Source organism: Onychomys torridus, unplaced genomic scaffold, assembly GCF_903995425.1.
Source record: "Onychomys torridus unplaced genomic scaffold, mOncTor1.1, whole genome shotgun sequence".
Lineage (NCBI taxonomy): Eukaryota > Metazoa > Chordata > Mammalia > Rodentia > Cricetidae > Onychomys > Onychomys torridus.
Genome location: NW_023412121.1, coordinates 140,622 through 157,569, shown reverse-complemented (window position 1 = coordinate 157,569; position 16,948 = coordinate 140,622). Strand labels below are relative to the sequence as shown.

The 16,948-nt window shown below is 36.4% G+C and overlaps 1 protein-coding gene across 1 annotated transcript in view; it reads right to left on the bottom strand.

The window, feature by feature from the left end:
* Positions 1-5,306, bottom strand: part of LOC118575511 (vomeronasal type-2 receptor 116-like) — a 30,514-nt gene extending 25,208 nt beyond the window's left edge. Inside the window, exon 1 of the mRNA XM_036176032.1 lies at positions 5,107-5,306. Coding sequence (XP_036031925.1) covers positions 5,107-5,303 — 197 coding nt within the window. The 5' untranslated portion in view covers positions 5,304-5,306. The remainder of the gene's footprint in view (positions 1-5,106) is intronic.
* Between the last annotated feature and the right edge of the window lie 11,642 nt (positions 5,307-16,948).

Below are 16,948 nucleotides of genomic sequence, written 5' to 3'. Positions count from 1 at the left end.
AGACAATTGAATAGCTTGATCTGTTTGGGAGGCATCCATGCTGTGGGACCAGGATCTGTCATTACTGCATGAGCTGGCTGTTTGAAACCATGGGCTTACACAGGGACACTTTGCTCAGTCTGGAAGGAGGTGACAGGACCTGCCTGTACAGAATCCACCAGGTTTAAATGAATCCCAGGGGTGCCTTGATCCTGGAGAACATGGGAATGGAGGGGAAAGGCTGGGGGGAAGGTGGGAGTTTTTGCCGGAGGAGGAGGACAGGGGAACTCATGGCTGATGTATAACATTTAAAACACATAATAATAAAGAAAAAAATTAAAAAAAAAGAATAATGAGCTGGCTGAGCAGTGGTGGCACATGCCTTTAAATACAACACTTAGGGGGAGAGCCAGGCAGGTCTCTGTTAGTTGGAAGCCAGCCTGGTCTACAGTGTGAGATCCAGAATACACACCAAAACTACACAGAGAAACCTTGTCTAGAAACAAACAAACAAACAAAGGAATGATGGTTATTGAACAAATTCCATATGGTGTTTGCTTTCAATGTGACAAGGCTAGCCATATGAGCAAGAAAAATGCTCTGACCTTGAATGCTGACAATGTGCTGTGCAGACTGGGCAAGTGGCAAACAGGTAAAAGATTTTGAACTTTACCAAGACAACTCAGGACAGTCATTCAATATTACTACTTTACTGAAGAGTCTGCCAGATATTCTGCAGGGCACAGAGGAAAGCAACTGTTGAACTTTGCCAATACAAGGCAGGACAATACGTCAAATTTCCTGCATCACTGAAAACTTTGCTAGATACTCTATACTAATAGATCAAAAATGGATGTCACAACATTGCAGAGGAAATTTGGGTGACTGTCTAGGCAACCAGATGTCTCTGTTGTTAGGTTATCTTTCATTCTTCTGTGGTCTTTGATGAAGGTAAAGACTAAATAGTAGGGTTATAGTTTTCCTTAATTGTAATAGAAAGGAAATTTAGGTATAAAACTTTGGATTCACTAAGATAGGATAGATAATGGCGTATTTTCTTTAAATTTGTCAGACAAAAATGGACTGGACATTGTGAATACAATTCTTATTTGATAAATGCTTTGGTTGTACATAATTATACTATATTACAATTAAAACCTTTCAAAAGAAAAAAAAAGAAAAGCCCAAATGGAGCTGTATGTGATAGAATGTAGGATTAGGAATAGGCAGGAATGAGGGGATAAACAATGAGAGGTTAAGGATATATATTATCATGATTACTAGTGAAATGTTCTAAATATTTTAAATTTCCTTGTGATGATGGAAGCACACATTTGTCTATGTTAACATACATTCTTTTAAATAAGCAGATCATAAAATGTAACTTAACAGAAACAAAAACAAACTTCCAAAACAAATTAGTTCTTTTAAATTTGTGCTTTTTTCTGCTTTGAGTTGGTGGAAGTTTTCTATATAAAATCTTTAATGGTTTACTGCTTTTTATTACAAAAGTAACCATTGTTACTTTAGGCAGTCATCAATGATGCTACATTTTCCCATGTCTTTGGAGAGCCTCTACCTATCAGTCATGGTTATTGTTTTTAATCTGTAGAAAACCTAGAGTTTATTGGATGAGGTTTATTGCTGGGATGTAGCACATTATTTTCTGCTTCCATCTGTGAAATTAAAGTGGCATTGTAACCTTTCAACATACAAGGCTTTATGCAAAATCAGTATATTTATAAAGGAGAAAGAAACTTACTCCAAAGATTTCTTAACAAAGAAGGAGATGACTAGAAACTAGACTAATATTGGCAATTGATAGATAATGAAAGATGGTGAGCCAGATTATACATTTTTTTAAAATACAGCATTTTGCTAGTTTAACCATTGTCCAGTTGAAGGACATATTTTCAAGAGCATATGGACAGTATAAATTGGCCTTGATGCATTAAAAAGATGAAACAAATTAGGGTGATAGGAAGAGAGGCATGGATCTGAGGAAGTTGTTGGTACTATGTGAATATTATCATAATGCATTCAATGAAATCTTCAAATGAGTAATAAAATTTTAAATAGACAATACAAGATGGCATAGTTACATGAGAAAATAAATGAATCCTTTCTGCCTTGTTTAGGTAGGCTTACAGTTTGGAGATTAACCTTGGTCCATATAGAGATTAAATGATTACTTTGGTTCCCTCTCATCACTATACATCCATATGGGAAACATGTATAACTAGAATATTTTCAACATAGTTTGGACAAATTGTAGAAAAAATTGGGAACCCAATTCCAATAGAGTGTACACATATCAATAACTTAATTTCCTGTTTATTGCACTATAGATAAACCATGTTGACATGATCAACAATATACAGTACAAGCATTTGTGTATCACTCATATCTAATCTACATCATGTTGCAAATTTAGAGAGTAAATACATATAAAAAGCTGACTTTTCTTTCATCTGTTAATCAAAATCCAACTTATGGAGAATAATGAAAGCCACAAGGAGTTTCCTTTTCTCAGCCATAGAGAAATGATTATGTATATCAAGAAAGGAGTAGAAATAATTGGAATTTTGTTTGTGAAATGACACACCTAAGTGCTCATTCAACTCAGAAATGTAAAATGAGCAGGAACTGTATAAACAAACAGCCATTCTGACAAATTACATCTGATGATAGCTATGAAGACTCAGAGCATTTGCAGAATAAATGGAACACACTACTTGTTTTTTTCTGTTAAATGAATATATATACAATCAGTTTATATTTGATTCTCCAACTTGCCACAAAGCAAGTTACAAAGCATATGAAAATAAATGACTGAACTATCACTTCTCCCCTATATTCACTGTGATGACATAGGACATTCATAGAAATAGTATGAAAAAATATATATGCTATTGTATTTTCCCTTGAAATTCAGTTGCCTTAAATATGCTGCTCAAAAATAGCTAAACAATCACTTTAAGGTATTTAAGAGTAGGTACATAGGCAGAATGTCTCTTCATAATACCCATACTTATTTTCACACTATAGTCTCTTTTGAGAAGATGAATTTGAGTTTAGTTTTGTTGAATCTCACTCATCATGACCAAATTTCAGAAAGTCATAATTTATTCACAATGATCTAATAATATTTCTTTATTTAATTAGATAAAACATGATATAGGTGCATTAATAATCTAGCATGATTCTCTGTAAATTCATTTGCTTAATCAATTGTGATATCATGTTCCTCATCATGCTAGAATCATCCAAGCATTGCTCAGAAAATAACATTGAATAGCCATAAAGCAAAAAACTGCTGTTTAGTCACAAACAGAAAGAGAAACATACATTAATTTGGAAACTTCTTTTCTGTGTAATATAAACACATAAAATTCCACATAATTTTAAAATAGGAGTTCACATCACTGAGGCATATTGATTGATTACCTGGTGAAATTTGAGAGTGAATGAGATGAATTGAAAACATCCTTTCTTTGACTCACAGGGCACAGTTTGCCTGCAATGTGTAGCTATTCATAGGCTTATGGGAGTCATGACATATGTATGGGTGAAAGATTTTTGTTCAAATTCTCCTGAAATACCTCTTCTTTCTTCCTCATTTATAGTTGATAATTTGGATGTCAGTGTTATATCCATATTCCATATTACCATGAATATTACTTTATATCTATTATATGACCATTTGCCTTTTGTTCCACAATCTCCTTCAAATCTAATTATATCTTTGATAAACAGATATGTATTCAACACATAGGATATTGTTTTACTTCTAGTGCAGTTTCTCAATTCTTCTGATATTTCTCTTATATAATGCAGTCATAAACTTTCACCTCTATTTTCAATGTCCTGCTGAGATATAGTATTAAAAACTGAACAAAAATTTTGTCTAAAACTGAAAAGTACACTGTGATGATTCTCACACCTATAAATATCACACCTAGAAATGTGTTCTTACCTAAATTTAGAATGTTATTTTTGACACTTTCCTTATCAAATTCCAAGAGACATTGTAACAATTTCCTCAGCTGAATTATCAACCATTAACCTCAATGATATGGGAAAATTGTGGTCAAACATATAAATCAAAGATTGTGTAGTGCACTAATCCTCACAATAAACAAATTTATTTTATATAATTAGGGAAAGAGGAGAAGGAGATTTAAAAGTGTCATAAATGAAAGCATATACAGTAAAAGGAGACATGACAATTCTTAAGTCAATAAATGGACTTCAGCCTGGGGCAAGTTGGATAAATTTAAACCTTAGTAATCCTCTCTCACCTGTTAGCAGGTACTACAGGCAGCACCATATTCTATCACTTTAAAAAAGGAACAGGAAGTCATTGCTTCCAGGAGCACACTCTAGTCTAACAAATGGATAAATTTTCTACTCAGGTATTCTAATTGGATGCTTCATGTGTTTGTAATCTACAACTTTGTAAAAAGTTTTGACATTGTTTATTCCACAAAAAAATGTGGCTGTGCACATGAAACTGAATGTAAAGTTAAGGATGGCATAAAATCCTCATAGTGCACAGACATTGTTTTTCTACACCTGATTTCACATGTGGAATCAAAGAACACAATAGTTGTGAAATTACAATAGATAGATTATTTGAACAAAAGTCTCAGTACCTTTATAATATGTCTAACTAAAAGTCCAGTCTGATATAGGAAGGCCCTTTGTGTGGGAATTTGGCATTATATGCTGATGACCAAAAATCACTAGCAGATGACAGAAAGTCTACTTAAGGTTAGCCTCTATGAAACAAACTAAAAGCAATTCTTTGTACTATGTTTGTTAGTGACATCACATGACAGAATTTGGGAATTGTCATATTTAAGGTTTGTCTCTAGTAGCAAAGTTGATAGCATGGATCATTCATTCATTTTCCAGACCGGAATCTGTGACTTGAAAGATACAATCAAGCTAACCCCTAAACCATCATAAATAGGACAATAAATGTGGAATATATTTGTGTAATGTCCTAGAGGTAGGAGGAAAACACAGAAAGAAGACACACAGAATAGCATTCTACCTCTCAGCAGCCCTAAAATGTACTTATAACATGATAAACAAGGATTTAAAAAAGAAAGAGGTACTTACTGTTTATCTAGATTTCTACTGAAATAATCATTTTTCATGTTTCTATGCCCTGTATAAATGGAAAAGAAACAGTCTTTTTCTTTATCTCCTTCTAGGTTTTTCTTGTTTTTCATTCTCAAAAAGCACACAGGGTCAGTCAAACTGCAGAAAATGAAGGGAGGCTTCAGGACCATGAAGACAAATATCAAAGACAACATCTTTTTAATGTAGCTAAGATGAGAGCTTGAGCAAAGCGCAGCATGAAAGAGTCATGGAGAAATCCATCCATATGTCTCTTTTTATTATTAAAGTCAGTGCTAAGGAATACCATATATTTTAGGAATCTAAGTACTCTTTTTTTAGTGTGCTATTTGCCTCTGGAGAATCCATAGTTAGTGTCTGGCCTAGGGCTCTGCATCTGAGATTCAAAATCCAGGTGAGAATTAAGGGATGCTAATTTCATTCCCCTAAATATCCCTTACAATTAGATCCATGTCATTGGATATGATTTCACAGATAAAATTCCTCTTGGGCAAATTTCCTAACAAGTTTTGATTACCATTTGTAGTAGTTTCTTGGATCACATCAGACATCTCAAATGAGTTTTGTGTCAAAATTAATTTGTCTTAGACAAAGTTTTTACAGACTTACAGGATAAGCAATAATATTCATGATAGGAAGTAGTATCTTTACTGTCTGTTGTATAAGTATATTCTTTGCCTGCTTGAATGCTCTCTGTCTGTCTGAGAAGCTTCTTAGTGGTAAAGTCAATGTCATTCAGAGAATGCAGTAGCCTTCAGAATAAGAAAAAGGAAACTCAAATGGCTGAGAAACACTAAAAGAAAAGTTCAACATCAATAGCAGTTGTATCATTAGAAATCCAGTCTACACTGACATTTCATCTTATACCTGTGAAATGACAAAGATCCACAAACAAGTGAAATTAGAGCTGGCAAGAATGTGAAGTAAGAACACTTGTACATTGCTGATAGGAGTGCAAAATCATAGAGCCATTATGAAAATCATTGTGACAGTTTGTCTAGAAGATGGCAATCAATTTACCTCAAGTTCTAGCTAAACCATGCCAAACCATATATCTAGAGGATGTTTTGTCCTACCACTAAGATACTTGCTCTTTTATGCTCCTTGTTACTCCATTAACAATAGTCAGAGTTTAAAAACCAACATCGATTCTCCTAAACAGAACAGATAAAGAAAATGTGGAGCATTTCTACAATGGAGTGTTAATCAACTGATAAAATAGTGATATCATGAAATTTGCAAGAAAATGAGTGAAAATAGAAAAAAATCATACTGAGTGAGGTATTCTAGGATCACAGAGATAAATATTGTATATATGTGCTTATATGTGGATATTAGCTGTGTAGTCATTGATAACAAAGCTACAATTGATGGAACAAGAGAGAGCATATATAGAATGAGGGATAGGAGGGAATAGTTGGATCTCATTAGGATAGTGATATTGAATAGACAGTTAGGGATGGCTAAGTGTGGAGGGCTAGAATGGGAGGTTCAAGTGGGGAAAAGAAGGGGAGTGGAGGTTAAGGGAGAGAATATGGAGAGAAATATATAATATTTAAGGTCATTTGAAGGGTAGTGAAGAACCCTATTACAATTGAAATTCCCTTAAATATATATGTACATAAAGGTATTTTAATAAAATTGTCAATATTACGATATACAGAGTCCCAATCGCTCAAGTTTTTTCACCAAATGAATTTTTTTAGTACCCTAATTGGGTTATATCTATTTGAGTTTCAGGCCAATTGCTACCCACAGGGATAAAGAAAAAAAAAGCAAAACAAAAAACAAAAATCAGGATGTTGCTAAGAGTAAAGATTTCTCTCCACACGCTGACATCAAGGTTTCATTGCTGAATGAGGGCACATACAAAACTCATTAAAGATGGAGACATCAAGCCAGTTCCTACATAGAGTCTTTTCTCCCATGCAGTGTATTTGGTATAGGAACTATTCTGTGAGCTCCCAAAAGAGAAATGTGAATACTTGGCCAGCTACAAAACTTATATACACAATGCTCTACTGCCTGAAAGATATGCTGGAGCAATGGTGACAAGAAGCTAGTAACCGACAGTTAACTGATTTGACTTAAGACACACCCCACGAGATAGAACTTACCCTACACTGCTTACATGTCTGATACCCTGAGACTTGATAACACAGAGAGATAGGATAAAATTAAGTAATACAGATTTATGAAAAGAAAATAAGTGATAAGATGACTCCTAATGATAATCTGCTATACCTAAAAACTAGTGTCTCTTCCCTTGTCATCAGAGAAGGTCCCTCCTACAGGTACATATAGTGAGATCCACCACCAGACACTGTAAAGAAGGTGAGAGATCCTGAAACAACCAGCACTAAATAAATCCCTCCAATCAGAGCAGCAGCTCCTCACAGGGGGCAGGAAAAGGAGCGTAAGAGCAAGAAGGTTGTAGAACAAGAATACAAGCCCCTCTAATCAACATGTCCAATGCTCATATGAACTCAAAGAGTGAGGTAACATGCATAGGACCTGCATGGATCAGGACCAGGTCCTCTATATTTGTGTTATGGCTCCCAGTTTATTGTTTTTGTGTGAATCCTGAGTGGATGAATGAGTGGGTCTCTGATTCTTGTGCTTTTTTTTCCTTCCTTGATTTGTATTGTCCAATACAGGATGAATATTTTTTAAATTAAAATAATTATTTGTTTTTTAAAAATTTTATTAAGAGGTTTTCTTTTAGTTTTACATATCAACCACAGATTCCCCTGTCCTCCTTCCTGCCACCCTCCAGTCTTCCCCACCAAGCCACCTCCCATTCCCACCTCCTTCAAGGCAAGGTCTCCTATGGGGAGTCACCAGGCATGTTACATTCAGTGAGGCAGGTCCAACCCCTTCCTACCTACACCAAGGTTGCACAGTGTCTCACCATAGGCTATACGTTCCAAAATCCCAGCCCATGCAATAGGGACAAGTCCCAGTTGCACTACCTGTGGCCCCCCAAACATTTCAAGCTAAACAACTATCTTACTTATCCAGAGGGCCAAGTCCAGTGCCATGTGGGCTCCTCAGCTATTGGTCCACAGTTCATGTGTTTGTACTAGTTTGGCTAGTTGTCTCTGTACTTTTTCCAATCACAGTCTTCGTATCTCTTGCTCACAGCATGCCTTCTCTCTCTAGTCAATTGGAATCCTGGAGCTTTGCCTTGGACCTGGCCATGGATTTTTGCATCTGCTTCCATCAGTCACTCTATTATGGTTCTATGATGTCAGTTAGGGAATTCAACCATCTGATCACCAGAGTAGGACAGTGCTGTGGATATTGCTCTGTGTAAATATAGTTCTGATTGGCCAGTGGCCAGGCAGGAAGTATAGGCGGGACAAGAGAGAAGAGAATTCTGGGAGCTGGAAGGCTGTGTGGAGACAGACTGCTAGCCGCTGCCATGAGAAGCAACATGTAAAGACACCGGTGAGCCACAAGCCATGTGGCAAAGTATAGACTAACAGAAATGGGTTAATTTGAGATAGAAGAAGTAGATAACAAGAAGCCTGCCATGGTCATACAGTTTGTATGCCATATAAGTTTCTGTATGTTTACTTGGTTGGTTCTGAGCGTCTATGGGCCTGGTGGATGAGAGAAATTTGTCCTGACTGTGGGCCAGGCAGGAAAACTCCAACTACAGGTCAGCTCAGGTACCTTCTCAACCATAGCTTGTACTCTATGGTGGAGTCATCTTTGTGGATTCCTGGGGACCTCCCTAACACTCTGATTCTTCCTAGTCCCATGGTACCTTAATTTCTGATAGTATCTCTTTGCTTGTTCTCCTACTCTGTTCGTGATGTAGCTCTAGCCTCACATTCCCCTAAGCTCTTATTCCCTTGACCCTTGTCCTCCATTCCCCTCTGTCATGCCCAGATTGCTCATGTGTTCTTCATCCATTTCTCCATTGCTGGGTGATCCCTCTGTCTATCTTTGGGTCCTACTGACAAGCTGATCTGTCTGGATGTGTGGGTTTCAGTCTGGTAATCCTTTGCTATACATCTAGTATCCACTTAATGAGTGAGTACATACCATGTTTGTCTTTCTGAGTCTGGGTTACCTACTCAGGATATTTTCTAGTTCCCTCCATTTACCTGCTAACCTCATGGATGTCATTGTTTTTCTCTGCTGAGTAGTACACCATTTTGCATATGCCCCACATATTCTTTATCCATTCTTCAGTTGAGGGGCATCTAGGTTGTTTCCAGGGTCTGGCTATTATGAATAGTGCTGCTATGAACATAGTTGAGAGTGTGTCCTTGTGGTATGATTGAGATTCCTTGGGTATATGCCCAAGAGTGGTATAGTTGGGTCTTGAGGAAGACTTATTCCCAATTTTCTGAGAAAATGCCATACTGATTTCCAAAGTGGCTGTACAAGTTTACATTCCCATCAACAGTGTAGGAATGTTCCCCTTGCTCAATATCCTGTCCAATATAATCTGTCTTCTGTGTTTTTGATCTTAGCCATTTTGACAGGTGTAGGATGGTATCTCAGAGTTGTTATTATTTGAATTTCCCTGATGGCTAAGGATGTTGAGCCATTCCTTAAATGTCTTTGAGCCATTTGAGATTCTTCTGTTGAGAATCTCTGTTTATCTCTATAGCCAATTTTTTAATTGGACTGTTGAGTATTTTGATGTCTAGTTTTTGATTTCTTTATGTATTCTGGATATCAGCCCTCTGTCAGATTTGGGGCTGGAGAAGATCTTTTCCCATTCTGTTGGCTGTCATTTTGTATTATTGACCATTTCCTTTGCCCTACAAAAGCTTCTCAATTTCAAGAAATCCCATTTATTAATTGCTGCTCTCAGTGTCTGTTCTATTCATGTTGTATTTAGGAAGTGATCTCTGGTACCAATGCATTCAAGGCTACTTCCTACTTTTTCTTCTATCAGGTTCTTAGTAACTGCATTTATGTTGAGGTCTTGATCCATATGGACTTCAGTTTTGTGGACAGTGACAGATATGGATCAATTTGCAATCTTCTACATGTTGACATACAGTTATGCCAGCACCATTAGTTGAAGATGATTTCTTTTTTCTGTTGTATAGTTTTGGCTTCTTTGTCAAAAATTAGTTGATACATGTGTGGATTAATGACAGGGTGTTCAATTTGATTCCATTTGTCCACATGTAGGTTTTTAGGCCAGTGCCAAGCTGTTTTTTATTACTGTACCCCTACAGTAGTGCTTGAAGTTAGGTATCCTGATGTCTCCAGAGGTTGCTTTGTTGTACAAGATTCTTTTTGCTATCCTGTTGTTTTTTTTTTTTTCCATGTGAAGTTGAGTATTGTTCTTTCCAGGTCTGTGAAGAATTGTGTTGGGATTTTGATTGGGATTTCATTGAATCTGTAGATTGCTTTGGTAAGATTGTCCTTTTTACTATGTTAATCCTACCTATCCATGAGCATGGGAGATCTTTCCATTTTCTGATATCTTTTTCAATTTCTTTCGTCAGAGACTTAATGTTCTTGTCATATAGGTCCTTCATTTGTTTAATTAGAGTTTCTCCAAGGTGTTTTATATTGTTTAGGGCTATTGTACATGGTGATGTACCTCTGTTTTCTTTCTCAGCCTGTTTATCCTTTTTATATCGGAGGGATAGTGATTTTTTTGAGATAACCTTTTTTCCTGACACATTACTGAAGGTGTTTTTCAGCTGTAAGTGTTCCTTGGTTGAAGTTTTGGGGTCACTTATGTATACTATCATATCATATGCAAATAGAGAAAGTTTGATTTCCTCATTTACAAATTGAATCCCATTGTACTCCTTTGTTGTCTTATTGCTCTAGCTAGAACTTGAAGTTCTATATTGAATAAATATGGGGAGAGCAGACAGGCTTGTCTTGTTCCTGATTTTAGTGAGATTGCTTTGACTTTGTCTCCATTTAATTTGATGTTGGCTGTTCGCTTGCTGTAAATTGCCTATATTATGTTTATGTATGTTCCCTGTATTCCTGATATCTCCAAGCCCTTTATCATGAAGGGGTGTTGGATTTTGTCAAAGGTATTTTCAGCATCTAATGAAATAATATGTGTTTTTTTTTTCTTTTAGGTTGTTTATATAGTGTATTACATCGATAGACTTTAATTTGTTGAACCTACCTTGTATCTCTGGGATGAAGCCTACTTGATCATGGGGGTATTTTTGATGTGTTCTTAAAGTCTGTTTGCCAATATTTTATTGAGCATTTTTGCATCAACATTTATGAAGATTGGTCTGTAATTCTCTTTCTTTGTTGCATATTTGTTTGGTTTGGGAAGCAGAGTAACTGTAGCCTCATAAAAGGAGGTTGGTAAGGTTCCTTCTGTTTCTATTGTGTGAAACAATTTAAAGAGTATTATTGGAGCCTGCAACTGTTCCCTGAGCAGAGAGCCTGCCTGCACCCAATTGTACTAAGAGAATTTCTGGACATTGATACACGTCTACTCCTGGCAGCACCAATTTACTTCAGAGAGGAGGATGGGCATTGAAAACTCTCCATATGGAGTTTATCTTCTTCCAGGCAATAATGGCCATTTGGGCAAGAAACTGTTCTTACCTGGACTGCTTGAAAAAAATGTATTGATTGGACATGCAGGACCCATAGGAAGGTAATCACTGAACTTTGCTTAGCAAAATGGTCCTTCTGGTTCCTGCTTTGCAGAGGAAACTACCAGATATTCTACAGGACACAGAGAGAAGTGATCGAGAGATCTAGACCTGTGGCCTAAAGACACATGCCCCAACTGTACAGAGGAATTTTGGATGACTATCCAGGCAGCCAGCTGTCTCTATGTACTCTAGCAAAACACTCAAAAGTCTCCTGCATCCTTCTCCAGTTTCTCAGGCATAATATTCATATTTAAAGAGGCACAGAGAAACTTGGACTTCATATATGAACTTCTATGAAGGTAAACACAAACGAAAAAAAAGAAGCCTCAAAGTCCCTCCAGAAGCCCAGGCACTGCCATCCATATGTCTAAGTGGGTAGAGCCATCCACTGGAGCATTGGAATCCTATTAGTGGCTACATCCTCCAAAAAAAAGAATGGTTCTCCTTTCCCAGGAATTATCAACTACCAATAGATCCTCAGGAAGCAGTAGGCATGATGACTATCCACTCTGATGCCCTGTTTACCTATCATAAATACATGCTTTTGTAGTGCCAGGAAGTACAGTAAAGACTGCTGAGAGAATGAAGACATCTGTAGATGAAACAGTCTTGTTAAATAAGAAACACAGAACCAATTGCAGAGTTAAAAACCATGAGGTCAGATCAAGAGCAGAAAACCTTACCCTTCACAGCTTCTGCTGTCCTTCCTCTCCACAAGAGACCTACTTCTGTGTGTCCTATCTTTTTATAGACTTTCTGTTCTCTTATTGTTTGTAAACCCAGCCACATGACCTCCTCATTGTCACTGCCTGTTTGTACAGACCTCCAGGTCTTCTATGGTTGGTATTGAGATTAAAGGTGTGTGTCTGCCATGCTGGCTGTGTCCTTGAACACACAGAGATCTACCTAGCTCTGCCTCCCAAGTGCTGTGATTAAAGGCGTGTACCACTACCTCCCAGCTTCTGCTCTGGCTTGCACTGACCTCAGGGCAAATTATTTAACATACAAATGAAATCACATTTCAATACAAATAAAATATCACTATATTTCCCCTTTTCTATTTTAATAAAAGGAAAAAAGTTATAACTAATATAAGAAAAACTATATACAAAATTACAATAAATATATATTCCATATATACAAACAATAAATACCTAAACAATGTCTAGTCCATTTGCATTTGACAAATTCAGAGAAAATAATGCCATTATCTATCCTATTTTGGTAAGTCCATAATGTCCCTGATTCACTGTCTATGCTAACTTATATTGCTAAGGGAACTGTCTTATAGTGTCTTTCAAATTTATACACTTTCAGCTCTTAGTGAGTTTTTCTGAAATCCTGAACAAAGGTAATTATAACTATAACTAACTGATCTTCAACTCCCTCAGAGACCCAAGAAGGAAATAATACTACCTAATAGAAATTGAAAACAGGAAGTGCATGCAAGCAGCTTCCAAAAATAAAATGTGAGTTGACAGAAACAGCCAGCTGCCTGGACACTCACCTGAGGTTTCTCTGCAGTGTTGGGGCATCATCTTCAGCCTATAGGCTTAACGTATCTGACAGACTCTTTTGTGAACTAGGATGTATACAAGGTCAACAGTTTGACATCACATTTGGTGAGAGCAGTCCATGTACCAGAAACACCTGAATTCCATTAGTGTCATGTCATGATTCAGGATTTTAAATTCTGGAAAGTATTGATGTTTTTTAAATTCAGCTGTCCATTTTTCTTGGCTGTGTATATGTGGCTTCATCTTGGCATCCCATTCTTCTCCACATCCCTCTATTAAATGCCAGTCTACTATTGAGAGGGGTGAGCTTAGTTATTCTTCAAGAATAACTGTTTCATTTGCTGTTCCATCGCACATCAGAAGCCATTGGCCCACTCCCTGTTCAGCTGCCTTTGAAGAAAAGGGCATGGTACCTTTTACAGATTGCAAAGGCCACTCACTTCAAGGATGGTGCCATATTGTCCTGCCTTCAGAAGATGCCTTTTGTTAAAGCCACAACCACACTTGTTTTGGCAAGAATCGGTAGTCCTTGTTTTCATGTCCTGTCTGTCCTTTTTGTCAGCAGTTGATTCAAGGATACTTTGTTGTCCAGTGGCTAACCTTTGCCACAATGAAAGTTAACTACATATGCAGTTTCTTCAATGCCCTTATTTTCTCTGAAGTAGATTGGTACTGCCAGGAGCCGTCATGTCTCATAGTCATAGCAAAAAAGAAAAATTCCTAAGTTATTAAATCATTTTAAATGCGATATTCTGTAGATCTCTGAAGGATTTGAAGATGACCTATCTAAAATATATTGTAATGTCTAACCACTAACATTCATTTCTATATATCCTAATAGTTGGTAATACTAACATTCAAGGATTAGCAAATTGCATTACATTGTTAAATGAATGGTAAAATACAACATTTCGAGCAAGATTAGAAATATGTGCATGGCATATTCTAACAATCTCAATCTCAATAATAATTTGTGCATAATATAAAACAATCCAACCCAATGTAAAGTATTTAAAATGAGTAATTGTCTTTTTCTTTTCTTTTTTTTTTTAAACAAGCACCTTTTGCCTAGCTCTTTTCCTAACCCTTAACAACAACTTGTAACCAACCCTCCTAAACAATGAAAACTCTCCCAGACCCAATATCCATAAAAAGACCCAAAAACCAACCCACCCCAGACTACCTCTTTGGGAATGTGTGTGTCGTATTCTTAAAATTGCTTCCTGCTGGGTATGGGTGAAGTAATCTTTATTCTGAAAAGAAAAATTTTGGGTTAATTAACAAATTCTAGGAAAGGTAACTATATTCTTTGTTATCCATAATGCCAAAGTTCAGGGTTTATTGCAAGTGCTTATTCAAGCAGTCTTTGAAACTGGATCATCTCAGCTAGCCATGTCAGAATTGCTCTAAGTACCTTGTTGTCCAAAGCTGATCTGTAGATGATGTTTGTCAGCTTAGTGATATTATTTTGCATGTGGAATTGTCATTGTGGGGCCCCATCTTCTTCCTCGAGATTTCAGTTGATGTTAGGCCTGGCCATGATTTACGGCAGAAAACTGAAAAGAAACTCAAACACAAAGACATGTATAGGCATCTAATCGAAGCCTTTTCTCTAGAATTAATTAGTACTCTATATGAACATTATTATCTTAACAAAGTTTAAATTTACATCTTGTAAGTTTTGAAATAAAATTCATACTTTAAGAAAAGTTTAAAGAATTAGAATATAATCAAATAATTGAGATTAGTAATAGAATAGTCCCTTAATTAATTTGGTTTTTCTCCTGTCCCATGTCAGAAAATGGCTCTTTATTCTGGTATGATACAGGGAGTTTTCATTTTCCTTTTAACGACATGCTTGAGTGTAAAGGAGGAGAGAGCCATTCTCCAACTCCAAAGTCAGCTTAAAATTTAATTGAACTGGGACTAAAAGAAGACCAAGAGTATTAATTTTTTAGAGAAGAGCAGAAACAAACATTTAGGAAGATTTATGAAAATTTGTAGATGATATACCAATAGGCCATTTTACTCTTTTTCCTGGGACAGATGATTAGTCCTTTTTCTTCAGTTGTCTCATTTGTCCAGTGTTCTTCAGATTCCTTAGCCTTCATTCTCCTAAAAGACAAAAAATGAAAACCCTTCCCCAAGACTAATTTTGGGGAGGTTCCCTTTTGGCAAGTTACATCTGATTAAATGAAAAGGCATGTATTAATGGTATAAATGAGTTTAAACTGGACGGTCATGTTGGTTGATGAACTATCACCTCCTCTAATTAAGAGGTCTCTTTTGTTCAAATTGAAACTTTATCAATTTTGATGGTACCCACAGCTTATCTTCTCCTGCAGAAACAAAAGCAAAACCTCGTCCCCTACATAGCACATACCCTGGTTTCCATTCTGGGATCAGCACATCCTTGAAGTATATATGCTGATTTAATTCAGTAGTTTTTCTATTAACCAATGTCTCTTTGCAGCTGTTATTCCTTTCTCATTAGCATTGAGAAAATTCAAAGTTAATAGAGCATTGTGCAGTCTATTTCTAGGGGTTTTTGTTACCCCTTTCTGTTTATTTATCATGTCCCTTAGAGTTCTATTGGATCTTTATATAACTGTTTGGCCTGTAGGATTATGTGGTATACCTGTAATATGCTTTATATTATAATAAGCAAAAAACTGTTTCATTTTAATGGAGACATATGCTGGAGCATTGTCAGTTTTAATTTGTGCAGGTATACCCATGATGGACATAACTTCTAGCAAATGAGTGATTACAGAATCAGCTTTTTCAGAACTCAAAGCAGTCACCCATTGAAATCCCGAATAAGTATGGATCATATGGTGTACATATTTCAATTTTCCAAATCCTGCAAAGTAAAACACACCCATCTGCAAGATTTCATTCCTCTGAGTTTCCTTTGGGTTACATCCTGCTGGTAATGGTGTCTGATTGTAGAAGGAACAAGTAGGACATTTCTTTACAATTTCCGTGGCTTGTTGCTAGGTTATGGAAAAATCCTTTTTAAAACCTTTACTATTGACATGATGGTTTTTATGAAATTCTGAGGCCTCCAGCACATTTCCTATCAATGATTTATCAATCTCATCATTACCTTGTGTTAGAGGGCCTGGCAGACCCGTATGGGATTGGATGTGAGTTATATATAAAGGATGACTCCTTTCCCTGATTGTGTCTTGTAATTGAATAAATAGTGAAGTTAATTCTGAAGCATCAGGGATAAATTCTGCAGTTTCAATATGTAATACCACTCTTTCAGCATACTGAGTGTCAGTAACTATGTTGAGAGGTTCTGAAAAATCCATTAATACCAACAGAATAGCATACAATTCCTATTTTTGATCTGAATTATAAGGACTTTGAACCACTTTACTTAAATTTTCTGATTTGTAACCTGCCTTTCCTTGTTTGTTGGCATCTGTATAAAATGTCTGAATTCCAGATATGGGCTTATAACATACAATTCGAGGCAAGATCCAATCACCTCTCTTTATAAGATCAATTCTATTGCTTTTAGGATATTTGCTGTTAATTTCTCCCAAAAATTACTGCAAGCTTTTTGCCAAGGTTCACTTTCTGTCCATAATTGTTCAATGTCCTCTTGAGTTAAAGGTACAACAATTTCTGATGTGTGTATTCCTGCTGATAGACAAAGTCTCAATTTTCCATTTA